Source organism: Thermobia domestica, chromosome 1, assembly GCF_964235325.1.
Source record: "Thermobia domestica chromosome 1, izTheDome1.hap1.1, whole genome shotgun sequence".
Lineage (NCBI taxonomy): Eukaryota > Metazoa > Arthropoda > Insecta > Zygentoma > Lepismatidae > Thermobia > Thermobia domestica.
The window spans coordinates 250,460,085-250,480,721 of record NC_137454.1 but is presented as its reverse complement, the minus strand read 5'-3'; the positions used below and the strand labels follow the sequence as shown (position 1 = coordinate 250,480,721).

General features: G+C 32.6%; 1 protein-coding gene across 10 annotated transcripts in view; it reads left to right on the top strand.

Annotated features, from left to right (window-relative positions):
* The window catches only part of PDZ-GEF (PDZ domain-containing guanine nucleotide exchange factor), an 835,430-nt gene that overhangs the window by 790,556 nt on the left and 24,237 nt on the right, over positions 1-20,637 (top strand). For all 10 annotated transcript variants that reach the window (XM_081771896.1, XM_081771905.1, XM_081771953.1 and 7 more), the window contains 12 exons: positions 910-1,046; positions 2,255-2,405; positions 3,677-3,814; positions 5,448-5,607; positions 6,156-6,432; positions 8,289-8,478; positions 11,356-11,528; positions 12,314-12,548; positions 13,194-13,293; positions 14,477-14,688; positions 15,448-15,747; positions 19,300-19,519. In XM_081771896.1, the coding sequence (XP_081628022.1) occupies positions 910-1,046; positions 2,255-2,405; positions 3,677-3,814; positions 5,448-5,607; positions 6,156-6,432; positions 8,289-8,478; positions 11,356-11,528; positions 12,314-12,548; positions 13,194-13,293; positions 14,477-14,688; positions 15,448-15,747; positions 19,300-19,519 (2,293 nt within the window). The remainder of the gene's footprint in view (positions 1-909; positions 1,047-2,254; positions 2,406-3,676; positions 3,815-5,447; positions 5,608-6,155; positions 6,433-8,288; positions 8,479-11,355; positions 11,529-12,313; positions 12,549-13,193; positions 13,294-14,476; positions 14,689-15,447; positions 15,748-19,299; positions 19,520-20,637) is intronic.

The following is a 20,637-nucleotide window of genomic DNA, read 5'->3' as shown; positions in this document are numbered from 1 at the left end:
TGAACGTTGTTTAAAAATATAATGTATTATAAAAGAAGTGATAGAAGATGAAAGAGAAAGGGATTGAAAGAATGCAGTTAATGTACGGTGTTAAGTAATTCCTACATTAAGTTGAACAAAGCTGAAGACTGTATTGCACGGAAGCTTCTCAGCTTGTAGTTGATGATCTGTCAGTGATGGCAGAATACATAGGATGATTTTGATCTCTCCTTTCGATCTAGATAATTTCAGAACTGAAACATTCATCAGCCTATTTGAAGATAAAAATTCGTTTGTTCAAGTAAATATTTTAGGCAACTTAACTTGATGGGATGTCCAAACTGATTCATCACCCAAAATAAAAATGTTTAATTTCCACCAACTCTTGCATTTGAGAATTAGCGAGAAATTACATATGGGAATTTGGACAATGCTGTCAAATTGAGAAGAAAGGAAAAATATCTTGCAAACTTCAGTTAAACTTGCGAAGCGACAACCTATTCTTCTGAAATGATTTCTAAAATGTTTAGGTACTAAGAATGAAAAGATCAAATGTAGGCTATTTCAAGATTAAATTTCATTAGAACTTAGAAAGAGGATCGTGATGTTCTAGATCATAGTTGTAGTTGTGAAACTGGTTCTTATTAATATGAAGTTGCTGCTCGTGAAATACCAACCAATCTCACTAAATGTGACTTAGTATAAAACAATATACATAAAAAAATGGAATTTGGTATTTTGTCAGCGCGAATTTGAAGAAACTTCTAATAGTAAATTTCAAGTAAAATTCACATTTTGTTTTCAAAGTGTTAAAGCGGTGTGCTATGACGGATTTGCGTTGATATTAATTGAAATGGTTCTGATATGTAGGAATGATAACCATGTTAACATCAACAAATAGTTAAACTTGTATAAATTTCTCTTTTCCAGGGAACACCTGAACGTCTAATGCTGCAATTAATAGAAGAAAATTCAATAATAGATCCCACGTACGTTGAAGATTTTCTTCTTACCCATCGAACCTTCATCGATAGTTCGGTTCATGTGGCAGAACAGCTACTGAAATGGTAATTAAACTAATTTTATCTTTGAAAATTATTTGCGAATATTTTAACTATAAAATAAACATTTTTTAAAAATTTATTTGTTCATTTGAAGATCTGTGCTCTACAGGTATGGTTTCAGTATATATGAGTTGTAGAGTTTGTGGAAATTTGTGTTCAATATTCAATTTTTCAACACAGAGGCTATAGGACGTGGACGTACCTTAACGTGGGACCCGAATCACATGAGCTTGCGCCGGAAATCGAACCCATGTCTGCCGTGCCGAATTCACGTATTTTAACTATATAGCCATGAAGAAGTTCTGAATATTCGTATCTATACGAGTATGGTTACCGTTGGTGCGGAAGTACCAGATTCTGTTCCTGATGAAAGCTCATGTAGTCTGGATTCCATCTTAAGTTTTCCACTCCTCAACCTCTGTGCTGAACAGGCATATTTAACTCAACTCAAAGTTAGCATGTGCTATAGTAAATAATTCATTATGTAAATTTGGTTCACGTTACGATTTTTTAATGCCTTCTTTCCTTTTTCTTTTCTATTTAATTTATCAAGGATGCAAAGAGAATTATTTTAATTAGTCCACATTTCTATTCAAGTACAAATTAATATGCATTCCTTGAGTAAATCTTACTTCGAGTGTAGATATATATATTTTTAAGTTACTGTATTTTTTAAATTATCTTTTTCTGGCAAACTTGGATTCAGTTTATGTAATAGTACTAATGTAGTGGTGCTCGCAGAAAGGGAGAGGAGTTCACGGAGTTTTAACCCTTTTGAACAAGATATTAGAAAAATCAAGCATTTACCATATTAAGATATGTATGAAAAAATCTTGGATCTATATGAATTTGATAGCGTGAACCCCCATCCCCCATCCTTGATGAAATTCTGCGTGCTCTTGTGCTAATGTAACATTATACAGTAGTAGTAATGTAAATTTGCTTCAATCATAAATGTTATTTTCTGTATTGAATTTTCAATTTCATTCGAGAAACTGACCATATTTAACAGTGACCAAGTTCTTTCTTTTACTGTTCCTAAATGAAGATATACACATTGTGTTTGCCTGAAAATATGAAGTGAATTAACAAAAAAATTAAAAAATGAAAAATTGGATTAAACATAACTAAGTAACATCCAGAACGTCAAGTCACCAGTTTCTTTTTTCTTACATTTTTAGAAATAAATTATCTTTTTGCTTTCCTAACAGGTTCAACGAATCAACTGTTCGAGATCGTGTGACTCGAGTAGTTCTTTTATGGGTTAACAATCATTTCACGGATTTCGAAACGGATCCAGCGATGATGGAATTTCTCGAAACCTTTGAATCAGGTTTAGAGAAAGAAAACATGCAGGGTCAGGTAAGTTAAATCATCTCACCAGTTGCTTGTTCATTCAATAAATCTGCAGTTTTCTCAAACTTCTCTTTTCATCACACTGATAATATGAAGTATGGTTAAAAATGTTATAATATTGATGGTAATATTAAGTTTAGTTGGAATATTTTGGGTTTGGAAATCTGTCGGAAAAATGCATTTGGGCAGGGTCAATAGATGCTAGGGTATGAGGAAGGCCAGTAAGAATTGATACACGGGATGAAATCCAAGGATAGGCTTTTATTCTGTGGAGTTAAATCTGCATGTTTATAAAATAGGTGCGAATACCCAAACTAGCTACCGTATAGACTATATTATATAAATTCCAAACTAGCTATACACTATATAAATTCCAATAGCTTATATAAGATTTATTATTATAAAATACTCTTCCAAAAATATGTTTTCCTCTGTTAATACCAATGTAAAATTAAGACAGTTTTAGTTAATTGTTTTAAAAATATGCACAGCAAAAAATGAGATGTTAAAAGAACACAAAATGCCTACCACTTTATGATATTACTTGTGTGTCAATTTAACACCAAGAACATCGCCTTCCGAGCATATCAATAATTGAGAGTGAGAATTTGAATTGGATTTTATTGCTTGCAATGAGCAAAGCTTTCCGCAGTATATTTGACATTTATGCCAAGTAACGAATAACGTAATATATTTCGCTCGGTCACGAAAAGAGTTTTGTAAATCTGTGAATTGTCTAACAACAGTTACATGAGTAGCAGTTCTGCCATCTGTTGTTCTTATATCCTAGCACATGAAAAAACAGGTAAGAACAACTCGTGTAACTGTTGTTAGACAATTCATAGACGTACAAGACTATTTTCGTGACCGATTACAGAAAACAGTACGTTACTTGGCATAAATGCCAAATTTGGTGCGTAGAGGCTTGCTTATAGCAATCAATAAAATCCCATGTAAATTCTCACTGACATTTACTTGTTTTTCTTATATGCTCGGAAGGTGATGTCTTTAGTGTTAAATTGACACAAAAGTAATACCCCAAAGTGATAGTCATTTTGTGTTGTCTTAACAGTTCATTTTTTCTATGTATGTATGCTGGAATTGACATGTGCTCAAATTATTTAAAAGATGGTGACGAGAGTAAATTAGTCAGCAGAACAAAAGAGTTCGAGAGACTCTGATGTACAAGAACTATGTAACAAAATTTCATTTTGTAATATATTTAATATAACAAGATTGTTTGGTATTTAAAACTGCTGTTCTTTTTTACTTTCTAGCTTCGGCTGTTGAATATTGCTTGTGCTGCCAAAGCGCGAACAAGAAACGTAACATTGACACGACCTTCGAGGGATGAAGTCCTCCACTTCTCCATTCTTGGTGGTTATGAAAGAGGATTCGGTATCTTCATATCGAAGGTAAGGGCTGCTGTTGAAGTACGTAAAAATTTACGTATTATGTGAACAAGTTTCAACATGAAAGATGTATTTCTTATCAGGACGAAATTTGTCAATTCTCACAGCAATGTTACTAGGAAACCTCTTCATATCATATGTAAACTATACTTTGTTTAGTTTTGTTGTTTTTACTGTATTTTAATAGCTTTATTTTTACTAGTACATACTTTATTTATAATAGTACAAAGTACTTTCGTGGAAAACAGAGAAAAAAGAGCACATAAAATTTATTCGATTCGGTATATTTATAATATGGTTGGAGCAAAAGAATTCCAATCGTCAGTGAAAAATGAAGTACTTACCACAAACTAGGGTAAATGTATTCATACTCACTACGTTTGATCATGTAGAAGGCAAAATTAAAGTAAGATGAATTAAATAGCAGAAAGTTAGCTGTTAAGCATTCAAATGGATGAAGACTGTAGTGCCCACTTCGGTCGCTTCATATCAAACTTTCTGCCATATTCTACTACTTCATCTGATGAAGCAATTTAGTAAAAGGACTCAGTGTACTTTTAGTGCGTTATGATTATTTTACAAATTTTCTGGTTAAGTAATTACGTATTTTATAACCTCGACGAAAAGTTAAAATTTGTAATTATCATTATATTGCAAGCAGTGATAATGATTAGCAATAATATAAGTAAAAGGCTAATTGTCACCTCAAGAGTGAACAGTGACAAGTGAATTACTAGTAACATATATCTAATTATAGTGACAAGAAGATTTTTACTTCGTACATTTTTAAAATCCTTTTTATGGTTTAAATCTTTTTTGTGTGTGTCTAGGCTGACGATGAAGACAATGTTCTTCGAAAGTACTTCCTAGAGATAAGGTTTGTTTCTTGCGGTGACTATTAGCCTTGTACTTACATTATTTCTAAAATTTGTAGTGTTTATTCAGTAATGGTTATTATGTTCAAAATATTTTAACTTTAATAATGTATTCATTCGAATGCGTTTAGTTTTGTTATAAATTAAACACAAAATAATTGACATTTACAACTTTCGTGAATTGTAAAGAGTTATTGGATAAATAAATGTACTGTGATTTATTATATACTTAATTTGATTGTATATGTGTTCACGTGATTTTTCTTAGTGGCTACGTACATTTAAAGCAGAAAATAAACATCATCATTGGATAATAAAAGAAAGAAATGTGAAAATAAAATGTCTAGCAAGAAACATGTTTACCGGTTACATTTGTTTTATTTGGGACTTTGCTTCGTCAAATTCTACTTTGCTACGTCTTTTTAATTCTTCTGTTAAGAAAAAAATCAATATACATCGTAAAAGTAATATTTCTTAGGTATATGTAAGATCCTTAAAATTAGAAATTAATTCAAAGTTTCTTGAAATAAAACCAAACATGCAAGTAAAAATTTGAAGAAATCATTATACATGTTTTCTTGTACCTGTATGTGAGTTTATCAAATTATTTAACCGTAGAATATAAGTATGTCCAAGTAAAACACATCGAAAAACGGCATTTTGAGCGGTGTTTGTTCATTGTATGTTTTGGGCTAAAATTGTAATTCTATTATTTGGGAAAAAAAATCACTAATGTACCATTTAATATTATTATATTTTAGGTTGAAAAGGGATCAAAGGCAGAAGATGTTGGACTGAAGAGAGGTGATCAAATTTTAGAAGTGAACGGTCAGAGCTTCGAACACGTGACTCACAATCGAGCGTTGGAGATCCTCAGAGGAACAACTCATCTCAGTATTACTGTGAAGTCAAATCTTCTCGGTCAGTATTTCCCTTTTCAAGTTGCCATAATTTCTGTGTTTGTTCATTGCCAACTTATTACTTGGTTTACAATGAGATACATGGAATCAAGTTATTAAGGAAACGAAATGAAAAATACTTACTTCGCAGAGTTTGGAGCTGAGATATTGTAATTTTCTCAAGAGAAATTATATATATTCATGTGTATTAAAGTTTGTTGATGGTTGTTGTATTTACTTATAATATCATGGAATACTTTAGATTTAATTAACACCAGGATTTAACTTTTATTATTTTTGCTAATTGGAATAATCTAAATTAAATGTACCTAGATAGTAATTTATTATTTTGTTTGTTATTTACTGATTGATTGATTCCCTCGATTAATTGAGCTGAAACCATGTTGACTGTTATGAAGTAATTAAATGTCGTAGACAAAAAGTAGAATACGATACTTTAGTTGATTTTTTCCTGTCAGTATTTACACTATCATTTACATTTCTTTTCGTTGTTAGCTCATTTAGATACCTTCCTAGTACTATTTATGTATTATTTCTATATCTCTGCAGCTTTGAAAGAAATGTTACAAACTCCAGAAAATTCTCCTAGACCTAGAGGAAGAAAAGTGTCCGAGATCTCACGACTACAAACAGATCCACGGGCAAGATTGTCGACAGTTGACCCTCCGTCGCTTTCCATTAGCACAGCACCGGATCCTGCACCACACCCGTCACCAAGTAAAGATAAAAAGGAGGGTTCCCATAAGGGTTTCATGACACTAGGCCCCAAAAGAAGATTACAAAAGGCGCTAATAAAAATGAACATCCTACCAAAGAACATCATTGGGTAAGTCACAATGTACTGTATAATAATATTGGTATTTGTGTTATGGTCTGTAGAGGATTAAGCGTATGATACTAGAGATTCAGGTTTGATTCTGAGCGGGAGCTTATGCTTCGGTGTTAAGAAGGGGCGTGAAAATTCAAACTAACGTAATCGTAAAACGTTGCGTCAGCACAAACTTTATATAATATAAAGTGAATTCAGAAATAGTTTGGAAGAAAGTGAATGAAAGCAGAGCTACGTCATTGAATTTGAGTGGTCAGTGTTCAAATTATAAACGGAATAAGTAAATTTCCGTTATAACTTAGCTATAATAGTTTGAGGGCAAATAGTTCTGCAGTTTAAAGTAGGTTATAAAGTAATTTGTTCAAAATAATGCTATCGGAAAGAAAGCAGAGACCACGTGCCAGGGAGTTACATTCAGTATAATTCGTTAATATATTCATTTTTACGCACATTCTATGTATAAAGAAGGAAAAATAAAATTATTGCTATAATGCGTAATTTCCTTTCTAAATCGCTCTCTTCTTATAAACATATTTGCATGGATTTGATGTTATGAATGTTTTAAATACTTTGAAAGGCCTGATACTACTAACTTGGTAAAATTATATTCTCAAATAAGATAGATTGGACAAATCGTGACATTTATTTCTTCATAAGTTAAGTAGATGAAGGAAGGAATTGGGGGAGATCAAGGTGTCTGAAATTACTGTTTCCGTAGCCATTACATATGATTAGTGGAAGTAGTACTGATTGATCTGGAATTCGAATCGTATTATACAGTTCTTGTCATAATAAATCGTAGCATCCCAATGTATTTCCTTTCTTTTCGAGCTTTGTATTTTTTAGCTGTAATATTTTTGTTACTGATAATGAAACCCGAACTATTCTAAAATTTAATGGGGCCGCGGTGGCTCAGTGGTAGAGCGTTCACCTTTGGTGCATGAGGTCCTTGGTTTGATCCCAGCTCGCGCCAAGTGAACTTTGTGGTGGACAAACAACGTGTTCTTGGGTTTTCTCGGAGTTCTCCCGTTTCCTCTTACTTTCTTCATTCCACCATTTTCATTCATTTCTGATAATCAGCGTCTCCTTTAGCTTAGCCGGCATAATCGTGGGACGTAAAACTTAAAGATTTCCTTTCCTCGTGTGGCGCGGGACCTGGTCCCTCCTGGATTTCATTTCATTTTATTTTTTGTTCCGAAATTTACCGTTTTCCATCTACACATCATCTTAAACAGTTAAAGTAGGTGCTAGTCGCAGTTTCTGATGTTTTCCAGTAAAGTCAATTCTTCTAAGATCACAGTCGTCATGAAATGGCCACTTTATACTTGGAACTATGAAAATCTAAGCGTCATAAATTGTATTGCGTAAATTTTTCACTTAAATAAGTCACTTCGTTTATAAAAAATAGAAGAATCCTTGGTTGACATAAGCTGGCTACACTGCAGTGTATCATAAAACAAAATTTATATATATATATATATATATATATATATATATATATATATATATATATATATATATATATAATATAATATAATATTTTGTCTCTATAACATGTTTACCTAGAATATATTTATTTGGAGAAAAGAAAGAAAGAAAGGAAAATTAAACTGTTTTCATTGTGTAAACATTTTTCATTGAAGAGACGATTATCGATAATCATTCGATTCTTATTGTTTCAATCTCTTACGCACAATCACTTTTATTATGGTTCAAACACTCTGTAATTTGGCTGTAAATACACATAGAAATAAGTATATAGTGAGCAGTGTAATAACTTTGTATTTCGACATACTGCATTTATGTTCCAACAAATATTTTTTGCAAATTATTTTATTTGTTGTTATTTTCAGTGAAAATTCAAATCAAGAAGACACTGCCTTCAGTAATCAAACCAATTCAGGACATACGGCGTTGTATCATAGCCACAGCAACCCAGATCTCATGAGCTTGTGCTACGACGAATTGAGATCTGATTTTCCTGAACACGTGCTCAAAGTTTACAAGGCTGATCAGACATGCAAGTACCTGCTTGTACATAAGGTAAGAAACTGTGTCATTCATTTGAGAAAACTGAAATTTTGTCCTATGAATGTTCCGATGTTAATTCACAAAGTGTTTAATAGAATACAAACGAATCAGTGAAAGTTAATTTGTTTAACCACTTAATACAAATTGACCAAAACATATTAACTTGGACACACTCCTTAGTTGAGCCATCTGTTTACGTTGGGTACATATCTGTTGAAACTGAAAAGAATTGTTCTTAAGTTGGATTTTTTCTGTGAACCTTAATGTGCCTAAATTAACAGGTTGATCCATGATCTTTCCATGGTTGTAAACAACATGTCATGCTTGAAAATAAAGAAAATTTAAAATAATGCTTGTGAAATAATTTAGAATTAAAGTAACTGGACGAATGTTTCGTGCCTGCTATGTTTTTCTTTTTTCTTTCTTTCTTTCTTTCTTGCTTGCTTCCGTTCGTTCTTTTGCTAAGTGAACTTTGTGGTGGATAAACACCGTGTGTGGATTTCGTCGGGATTCTCCCAATTCCTTCATTCTACCATTTCATTAATTTATCATCACCGTCTCCTTTAGCCTAGCCAGCATAACTGTGGGACGTAAAACTTATAAGATTTCATTTCATTTTTCGGTCGTTCTTTCTTTCTCTAAAATATTACGATACATTGAAGCAGAATCATAGCTTAGTTTTTATAAACTTCATTTAGTTACTTCACTTCAGTAGATAAAAAGTGAGTTTGTGGTGGACAAATACAGTGTGCGTGGCTTTACTCGTAGCTCTCTCGTCCCCTTCCACTTTCTTCGTTTTACATATTTTCATCACCATCTCCTTTAATCTACACAGCATAACCGTGGGACATAAAACTGAAATATTTCATTTAATTTGATTTTCTAACAAAGTATAAACGAATTCGTAATTAGAAAGTATAACAGAACTAGATAGAAAGCAACTATTCACCGGCGTAATACCAGTGAAAGTCTAGTAGGAACGAAAACATATTCCTTTGAACATTAAGCTGTGCTAAAGCAATATTTTATCCAAGTCCATTTTTTAGGTCGGTTCACTTTCAATCCTCAGCAATGCTTACTCATATTTTTTTTTTTTTTTTTTTCTGAGACATTTAGTCAGTTTGATTTGGCCAAGATTTTAAAATGATTGTGCATTTTTCTGCAATCTTGTGTATAGCATGGAAAGCAAGATAACTGAAACTAATATTCTATTGGTGGAAAAAGCGCTGAGATCATGTCACATGTTTTTAACCTTCTATTTAGAGCTGTGTAGCTGTCCCACATTTCCACTGCACTGAACATACATCGCAGTACATGTTTCTAATCCCTTCAGGTCGCTTCGAGTAAGAAAATTAAAGAATGTAACACTTTCGCCTATATTTTATCTTATTTTTACTAAAACAATGTCATACAGACCTCATTAGCCGCAGGTACGTCAGAGATATAATATTGTATTATTAGTTTTTTCATTCGAACTGTGTTCCTGTTAAATTCAGTATGGGTGTGCTCTTTAGTCATCTTTAGTTCCTCCATTGTGTGTAGTTTGTTGTTATAGACCTTCCCACATTAAGAAATCAGGAGACGTCAGATCGGGTGAACGTGGGACCGTATTCCTTAAGAGATGATATGCTCGCCATAAAAACTCACGCAAGAAATCCATGGTATCGTTAGATGTGACATGTGGCACTGTCCTGCGGGAACTAAGAGTAGTTCATCTTTGTCATGAAGCGCAATGAAGTGTGTAATATCTTGGTACACAACACTTTTCACTGTGGAAAAAGAAGTTTTCTTGTCTGCAACAGATCCGCATTCTCTAAAACTGGCGATTAATCTCGTAATGGTTAAATTGTCTCGTAATGGCTGCCTCATCATGATATTTCCTACGAATTTCGTCTGCAACACGTGCGTAAGAATACCTACTGGTAGAATAATGTTCAACAATGAAAATCTTTGCTCTTGGAAAAACATGTTCACCAGGGAATACACAAAGCATTAATGCGAGTGTGTGTCCTCAATACAGATCTCAATGGCGTCTAGGTGTTTTGTTGTTAATACTCATGGTACCATGTTTGACGTAGCCAATGAAACTTTTCAACTATAATACTATTTATAGACAATTAAATTTGGATGTGCGCGACTTTTTGGATCGTATGGTAGTATGTATCTATATAACTAACTGCATTCACGTTTACAATTAAAAGGAAAAAAAATCTTTCAAGTCTTATTAAATAAAATATTGCGTTTACAATTGGAAGTGCAAGCTTTTAAAGAAAAGATGAGTGGCAGTTTGTTTGTAAATAACAAGACTGTAAATGACAATAATGACTCAAAAGATCTTTCAATGAAGAAATCAGAAGCTATTTTGAAATTTGTCTCACCTTCTCTTGATTTGATAACTCCCTCCTCTTCCAAGAAAGAACTGTTACGCGAATTTATTTTTGTAATATTCCTGTTTATTTCCATTCATGGAATAGTGAACTCATCATCGCCCGGGACGTAGATTTTAAACATACATAACAGAAACATGGAACAAATAAAAGAAACTATGAAATCAGTTAATACAAAATTATTTTGCTCATTACTGCGATGTGTGTACAGAGCACATGAGTAGAGTATTAAAATAATATTAGTGAATATAGTTTCTGAGCTAAACGGAACACAACCATACAATTTTTGTAAATGTCCTGTTATGCTAAAGAAAATACTTCACCGAGATGTGTCTCTTGCTCGCCACCACTCACTCACTCAGAAAATAAATATTACTACTAGAAATAGTTGGAAGGAAGAGACATATTCTTCGCATTCCTTGAACGTTCATATTAAATAATATTACGTACAAGTGTAAGTTATTCAAATCAAGATTTAATTGTTTTTTTCTGATCTCTGCAGGAAACAACAGCTCATGAAGTAGTGATGCTAGCGCTTCAGGAATTTGGCATTACAGAACCTAGTGGGAACTTCAGCTTATGCGAAGTCAGTGTAGCCGAAGGAGGAATGATCAAACAAAGACGACTGCCAGATCAGCTTCAGAATTTGGCAGAACGAATTGGAATAAACAGCAGGTAAGATTGTTACTTACATCACGAAACATAACATGTGTTAATCCTTGACGCGTCAAGGCTTAGTTCGACAGCGCGCGTTTACCACGCTGTCTTATTGTCAGAAGGGATTTCGCAGTTAGTTACCTGTTTATGTATTTGTCAATCACTAGATCTTTTCATGTATGTTACACTCAACGATAGCGTTGAGTGACTTCAGAAAATATTTGGCCAGCTTCAGTTAGTTCACATGAAACGAAAGTATATAAATTATTAATGTACTGACCTTTTGAACACCTAATTTCAGAGATTATTTTCCATCATATTGGTTAAATTAAAGCATCAACATTACTTAACTACAACTCTCTATTGTTATGACTAGTATAATAATAATATATCGTACAACTTCTAGTGAAAATAAAATATGTCCGCACAAAATTCCTTACATTACTTGGATAAAAGAATGTACTTTCATGGCATTTACAAAATGAATATTTTACAATTCAGTAGGTTACTTGGGAAAACTTACGTCTGTTTAAAAGAATAAAAAGAACATAGTTTTATTGAAATTGTGTGTGATATATTTTGATAAATGATGATGATTTTTTTAAAAATCGAAGTTGTTAAACATTAAGTTTTTTCAGCCACCATCATCAATACAGTTATTAGTAATCGTCCTGATTTATCTTCTTGATGATAATAGGTATAGTAAACACATTGTGTAGCTACTGAACCATATCACGCAAGAAGCGAAGAAAAAATGTAATTAAAGTGCAATGTATGATTTTCTTATTTATTATTGTTTACAGGTACTACTTGAAAACGAACAATACTACAGAAACTTTGGTTCCTGACGAAATGGCACCGGAGTTAGTACGCGAGAGCCAAGTCCATTTCTTGCAATTGAACGCAGTAGAAGTAGCGATCCAACTGACAGTACAAGATTTTAGTATCTTCAGGCAGATTGAAAGCACAGAATATGTAGACGATTTATTTGAATTAAAGAGTAAATATGGAGTTCCCATGCTTTCACAATTTGCTGAGGTAAATTTTATTACTTTTAATTGAACTTTTATTTTGATGTAGTTTCAAAGTTGTTTCACTAATGCTGTCTGAGAGCCAATATCATATCAAGCAATAAGTATATTTGTGATGGTGGAAAAAAAAAAAATCAGTACCATCTCAATATTTATCGGTATGGCAGGAAAATCAACACAGATAACATGAATAACAGTTGAAATCGAATCGGAATTTCCTATGAAATTAATATACGTAACATTGTTTCATATAGTTGTATGTATGTTTTCTTAATGATGAAGTTACAATAGAAGTATAAATTAAATTGAGTCAGAAATATAGCTCACGTGCAAGTGTAAGGAAAATGAAAAATTGAGATTATACTGAGATCTTACTTTAGAGAATAAATAAATAAAAATTTTAAAAATATATTAAAAAAATTATATTGATGTGTATTCGGTCAAGTTAAGCTACACATGTAAGTGATAATACTGCACAAATTAAAAATTGCTAGGATCTTATTTCGGGATTGAGAACTATTTTTTAATCATTTCATTGTATTTTTGTTTCCTTAATAAGAGAAAATTGAACCTCATAACTTTGTATTCATCAATCCGAATATTTATGGTATTAAATGAAGAATGAACTGAGAAAACTTTCTTCTCTTCTCAGCTGGTTAACAGGGAGATGTTCTGGGTAGTAACAGAAGTGTGCTCTGAGCATAATCTAGTCAGACGTTCAAGAATTATCAAGCAGTTCATCAAAGTAGCCAGTAAGTATTTTTTTTTATTTTAGTAATAACTTCTGAATGTGTCTAATACTTTGCGTAATTATTAATGTAATATATCAACATATTCGTTATAAAATATTTTACTTTTATCGGTTCAGCCTCTTGTTTAACTGACTATGAGGTTTAAAATGATAAACTAGAGACGAAGTATTGTTTTTGTTAGGAGAATGCCTTCTATCAATCTCGACAAATGAAGACTTTCATATCATGACCTATCTTTTTAACGACAAGCAGTGTGTACATGGAAATTAAGTTTGCGGAAGTGTACCATCATTTTACTTTAATAATAAAAGCACTATTTGAACAATCTTGTGTGTTTGGTGGACGGTTCTGCGTTTTTTGTCTGTTTCAAAGACAATGATTTGTTCCCGTTTTGAATCCTAAGGTACAACCTTATGTAGCAAAGGGTGGTTTTAGAACGATTTGTTTTTTAAATCTCCTTATAGTTACATAATAAATTCGTTCTACATTCTGTTCAGATATAGGGTTGAGAACTGAACCTGAAGATTACATCTAACTATAAATTAGTGCCATTTTAACAGCGTTACGGGTCCCTGGGCAAGCCAGCGTGCTGGGGCCTCCATGACTAAATCTTACATGTAATTCTACCCGAGCAAGTGCCCATTGGGTCCATGCGTTAAGACAGTTCTGCTATGAATCACTTGTTATGTTGTCCCAGTATCAAATCGTTGACTTTTGAGAGTTATAGATGTATTCAACTTGAATAAACATATGTTAACTTATTCAGTTTATTTTTGTGATATTTCTTTTACTGAATCATCAGATAGATAGCGTACTTTTAAAATTCAGTCTCGCTTGCTTATGTTGGATGTGTATTTGGATGGATGGTTATATGTACAGAGTAAAGTGAAATTCAAATTACATGAGCATCCAACGGAAATCGAACCCAAGTCTCTAACACTGAAGACTAATATGCTAACCACATGGCTACACAGGTGCTCTATAAATACATCTTGGTTTCGTAATCACAATTTCATTTCATTCTTCTGGTGTCTTGAGAAATGGCTTTTCTAATGAACTAATGCTTTACTCATGTAACTTCGAATATTGAGCAATTTATAACAGGAAAGTTAACAGTTTTATCACAATGTTCAACATATAGTTTTTTCTGTAAACTGATGAAATTTTATCATTTATTTCCTAGGACAATGCAAGGAATGTAAAAACTTCAACTCAATGTTTGCCATTGTATCTGGTCTGGGTCACGGTGCTATATCACGGTTGAAAGCCACATGGGAAAAGTTACCTACCAAGTATCAGAGGCTGTTCAATGATCTTCAAGACCTAATGGATCCATCACGAAATATGTCTAAATATCGGCAGCTTGTGAGCAGTGAGCAGTCTCAACCGCCTATCGTAAGTTAGCGTCTTGTTAAATATATAACTAAATTCCGTATATGTTTAATTAAAATTAATGTTTTGTGTCGTACATAAGTACTATATGTATATTACGTACACATTTTCCTCGTTCCTTATAATATTTGAAGCATAGATGAATTCAGTTAGTAAAAGTAGTTGTGAACAAAATGTTTGGTTTTCAAAGATAACAAATTACAACATACGAATTACGAAATTAAGAGTGAATAACTGGTGAAATGAATTTGAGTTTTAAATTCTAATGTTGTAGCATTCTGCAAGAAAACAACTTTTATAAAATAGGGATAATTTTAAATATGAATGTTCTTGTATGTGCACATATTTGTTAGTGACTGTGCTCTTGTAATTGTGCTAATATATTTTGTGTAAAGTCTTGTAAACGAAAAATTGAAATGATCGAACATGATAATATTCAATGTAAGTTAATAGTTTTATTTTTCATGTATTTATTTTATACACTAACTGGAATCAGGCATAGTTCATAATATTTTGCTGTTTCTTCTTATGGCAAAACTTAATAAATTATCGTCCATATGTTACAGTGTTCTCAATCCAATGTTACAGTGCTCCAAATCAATCAACCACTAAGCCACAGAATGAGTATAACTACTGGACATTACAGTACAGATTTCACTTAATCTCTGTTGTACTGGATTTCAGATGATCAAGAACGAGAATTTGTATTACATACGTTGATAATATGTGCTTACTTACGATGATATGACTGGTATTTTCCAGATTCCATTTTATCCAGTGGTTAAAAAGGATCTGACGTTCATTCATCTGGGTAATGATTCACGCGTTGAAAACCTTGTGAACTTCGAGAAGCTTCGGATGATAGCCAAGGAGGTTCGGGCGCTGACTAATATGTGTTCTTCACCATATGACCTTCTGACGATGTTGGAATTGGGAGGTCAACCACCGTCTAATGCCATGGTGGCTTTGAACCAGCTTACCACTGGAGGACAACAGGGTGCCACAGTTAAACGGCGGAAGAAATCAACAGCCACACCAAATCCTAAAAAGATGTTTGAAGAGGTTAGTGTTTACAATTTAGTATTTTCATCTGCAAAGACCATAATTAGAAAGTAAGTTGGTGCAGGTGAACTGTTAGCATTATTGCTTCACAATTAACGCTTCTTGTATTTAAATCCTGCGGTCTGCTATCTTGATTTAATTTTTCAGTTTTTGAGTCACTGGTTCTTTGAGACTCCTTAGCCTCATGGCTCAGAGTTTGGTTTGTGATGCACCTGTTCATAGGTTTAAATTATGGTGGGAATATGTGTTGAATGAAAAACGAAACAAATGTTTGGACTTCACTAGATTTCGACCTTCATAGTCATGGTGTTTATTATACTGAAAGAAAGTTCAGATTACCTAGCTTTAAAAACTAACTAAAATTATTAACTTCTAGGAAATAATAACTAGTTTCCTTCATATTGTTACTGTTATTATTATCATATTATTTAAGCGATCCTTGAAGATCCAGGACTAGAAAGAAGAAGCGATTATTATTACAAAAGTAATTTTACAATTCATATTTAATGAATCGTATATTTCTGTTGAAAACATAAAGAATAAACGTTCGAAATACTGATTATATTGCGGGCAGAATTTTTACTTTCCTTTCATTAATTAGGATTAGGATTTAGATTTCTGGGCTTTCGGCATCTGACCATTTAGTACGTCACGTATGAGGGATGACGTCCCTCGGCGAACATATCCGGGGAAAGAGAAGGAAGAAAGCAACCTGGGACCTTATGTTAGGTACTACCCCGGTATTTGCTTGGTGTGAATGAGAAAAACCTCATTCAGGATGGCTGGCTTGAAAAAGCTTTTTACACTTTGTCGGCCAAGTGTCCACACCTAGAATCGAACCCGGAGCCTCTGGCACCGAAGGCGAGAGCATTAGCGACTATTCTACGCGGGGCCACCTAATTTCCATTAATGTATATTGACTTGAGTAACTGTATATGTGATCTGTTAGTTAAAAAATACTTTATAACTCACGAAAATCGTGGGTTCAAAAAGAACTTTAAAAAATGTTATAGACTCGGCGCAAGCTAACTTTGCACTTTGAAACCGTTACTTCCCGAGCGAGTGAGATGAAAATGAGAGGAAATGGTTGATACTACGCATGCGCAAGATATGTTGCCAACCGCGATTATCCAAACTTCTCAGTAGTAGATCCTAAATCGTTTATAAAAAAATAAAAAAAAAAAAAACAGTTTCTTTATTACTGAATGTTTGCCTCTTTGCAAAGCATCACACATCCTCTCTACTATTTTTGCAAGGTACAATTGATAACAATAGACCATCGTTTGCTCTTTCTTTCTCAAAGTAAGCTCTGACATTATATCATTATATATCATTTCCCTGCTTAGACTTCTGATCGTAGTACTGCTCTTTAAAAAATCTTTTATCTTCCATATCATAGCGTTAATTAACCAAAGTATAAGAGAATTTGAAATGAATTATTAAAATTAAGAATAACTGAATATATCAGTTATTCTTATACCCAATTACGTGACTCTTCTCCTAGTTGATGCTTGAGTATCCTCTTGGACATTTGCAGTCATAACAGCTATGTTCTCGGCCATGCGGACATTACGGAGCTGCCCACTTCTACTGTGCCGCGTTGAGCCAATTTCCTCATGGCGAGCGGCTAGACGTTGCAATGTTCAGCCAGTTGGTGCCGCACGCCCAGGAAATTGATGATGAAATTCACGCTGAGCCAAAATCACCAACCCATTGTTTCTCAAAAACAGTGACACAATTATTTCGCATTTATGGGAATTGTAGCGATTCCTGATTCATCCACGCGTATTTTAGATCTGTGAATAAATTGATTAATACATAAGTAACAATTATTTGCGAACATAAGAGCATCTTACAATAGGGTGACGACTTTTGCACCACTCTGTACATATGGTAATTAATGTTAAGAGAATAAGTTTAAAATAAATAGATGAAGATGTGTTACAAATTAATAAAAGTATTCATAAAATATACTTGAACGTTACAGACAAGGAGTGAGCAGTAACATTACTTTCATCAGATAAACATAAGCACGCATTCTATTATAGAATTGTTTATATTGTAAAGTACTCTCATTACACTTCATATTTCACTATTAATACTGTGTTTATAAATAAATGTGTAAAATACTGTATTTTTATGAGTTGAATGCAATTAACTCCAAATGATTATCAAATATTGAGACTAAAATGGATTTGTACTATCCATAATGTTAGTAAAATAACAATAGAGTCGGTGACATTGAATGGTATTAATTAACTGTTGTGTAAACAACTTGGATTTGGTAGATGTGAGTCAATGCAAGAATACGAAATCGTATTGACGACGTTTTAAAGAAATGGTTAACATGGCTAAAGTGCTGTACAATTGCATAATTAAATCATACGCTACGCTGTTATCTAACGTAGTTTTGACCCATAACAGACGAAAACACATAGTAACAGCTGGATATTTAATCCTTAATCATTGTAAACTATGGTAAGGGCCTGTTTACATGTTTTGTGAATATTCGACCTAACACCAAACAGTTGCTTGATATTTTTTTAATTCAAATTCTTTCTCTAAAATATTTCTAGGCTTATTATTGATAATAAACTACAATATATTTCACCAGTAATTTGTGCAAAAAAGAGAAAAAGCAGTGTTGTAGTGTGATAGTTTAAAAAAAATTAATCAGCTTGATAATAAATACACTGACCAGAAACAAGCAAAAATTGCTTAGTAAACAATGACAGACTATTCTCATAAGAACAAGCCTGTTTTTAGTATTTGTAACATTGTTGGCTAACATTTATTATTATTATTATTATTATTATTATTATTATTATTATTATTATTATTATTATTATTATTATTATTATTAGTATTATTTATTATTATTATTATTATTATTATTATTATTATTATTATTATTATTATTATTATTATTATTATTATTATTATTATTTCATTGTGAAGTCCTGTTCCCAACGAAGTATAGCCTCGAGTAGAAACCGTAATCAAGGAAGTAATTAAAAAATTAGTAATAATAATAATAATAATAATAATAATAATAATAATAATAATAATAATAATAATAATAATAATAATAATAATGAGAGGAAGTGAATAAATTTAATCACTTAAACATAGTAGTAATAATAAAAACGAAAATAAGTAGTAGCAGACTTAATGCTGGACTACTGCAGTAAACTACAGGCAAGCGTACTATTCTTTTTGCCTCTATGGCTGTTACCGAAGAAATTAGAATTAAAAACTTACAGAACCATAATTTTCCTGTTGTGATGTATGAATCGGGAAGTTAGTCAACCTTCTTATGGTTACCCTATCTTTAAGTAGAATACAGTATATGAAAATTATTTTCAGGAAGGTAATTGAATTGTTTTAACTCGTGAGAGCCAGTAACTTCTGCGACGAACCTTCTGGTTCCTTAAACCATAGAGTTACGTACTGCAATTTTTATGTGGTTTACTGTCATTTGGTATATTTGACTTGTATCATTATTATACTTGTATTTGAAACATACTGAAGACATCTTAATAAATTTTGCAGGCTCAGATGGTTCGCAGGGTGAAAGCATATCTTAACAATATGAGAGTTATAACAGACGAAGAGAAGCTTCATCAGCTATCTTTAGAGTGTGAGCCTGCTGGAAGTGCACCATCTACAGTGCCAATTCGTAAGCGACACCCATCACCGACATTATCTACAACTAGTAGTACTAGTAGCACCAGTGAGGGCAAGAAAGGTGTTAATTTGGGACCTAAATTTGGTAAGTACAATTATAATTCAATCGGAAAAGGAAAGATAGATCATGTGGTAAGGTGGTAGATGTAAAAATAAAATTAACAGTTTAAAACTGTATACATATTGTCGACCAACAAGGTATACAAGTCTTCCATAAGAAACCAGTTTTTATAGGGCTAATTTTGTAACATTTTCAGGATGAAAAATAACAAGTGAATAACTTAAAATCACTGAAAACTGTGAGGTTCTTGCTACTTATATTTAATCCGACTTCGACAAACTTTGCTCAGAACTGACGGGTTTGCTTAGGCGAAGTCTGCAAAAGTTGGGGAAAATATTAAGAGTATTGATTTTTTAGTTATCATTATCTAGTACATTTCGTGAATTTATATCTTGTAGGTACCCTCTTACTTCATTCCTCATTTCATCCTGATATTTCTTCTATAAAGAATGTCTTCGTAGTTTTAGAGCAAGCACAAAACCTGGAGCTTTTACTAACGTAGTCTAATTTGTTGAGTAGTTACTTCCCTTAGTCCATGGTGTGTGCAAAACTTGTTACTATGGCATGTTCAGGAAACAGTCGTCACTTTCTCTCTATCTCACTATGACTTAGTTTCATTTAAAAATAATATTTTAATGGTGCACTCATTGAAGTGGGGAAATTTCAGTACATTAATCTTCTATTAATAAATTAATTGTTAAAAAGTTCTCAAAAAATCTGTTTCTGCATATATTTACGTATGTATTTGTCAGTAGCCCTTGATTTCTTGTATTAGTTTGATTAATTAATCTTGGAATGTAGAAATATCCAATTCTCATTTTGTCAAATCAAAAATTTTGTAATTCTAAATCACTTACATATATTTCTAAATTTTGAGAATCTTCTGCAAATTCTAACGGATGTCATAAATCCAACTCTATCAGTTATAGAATTGATTTTAATCAAGCACGTATAATGCTCCTAAATATTGATCAAATGCGTTAATGAAGAATAGTTTCACGCTACGAATATTTGATTACAACATGTTATGAAGTTAGGAATCTTCACTTCTGTAAGCATAATACAAAGAAATTAGATCATATTGCTTCCGTATTTGCTTCAGAGTATAGGATTGCAAAACGCTTGTTGGCCAACAGCATGTA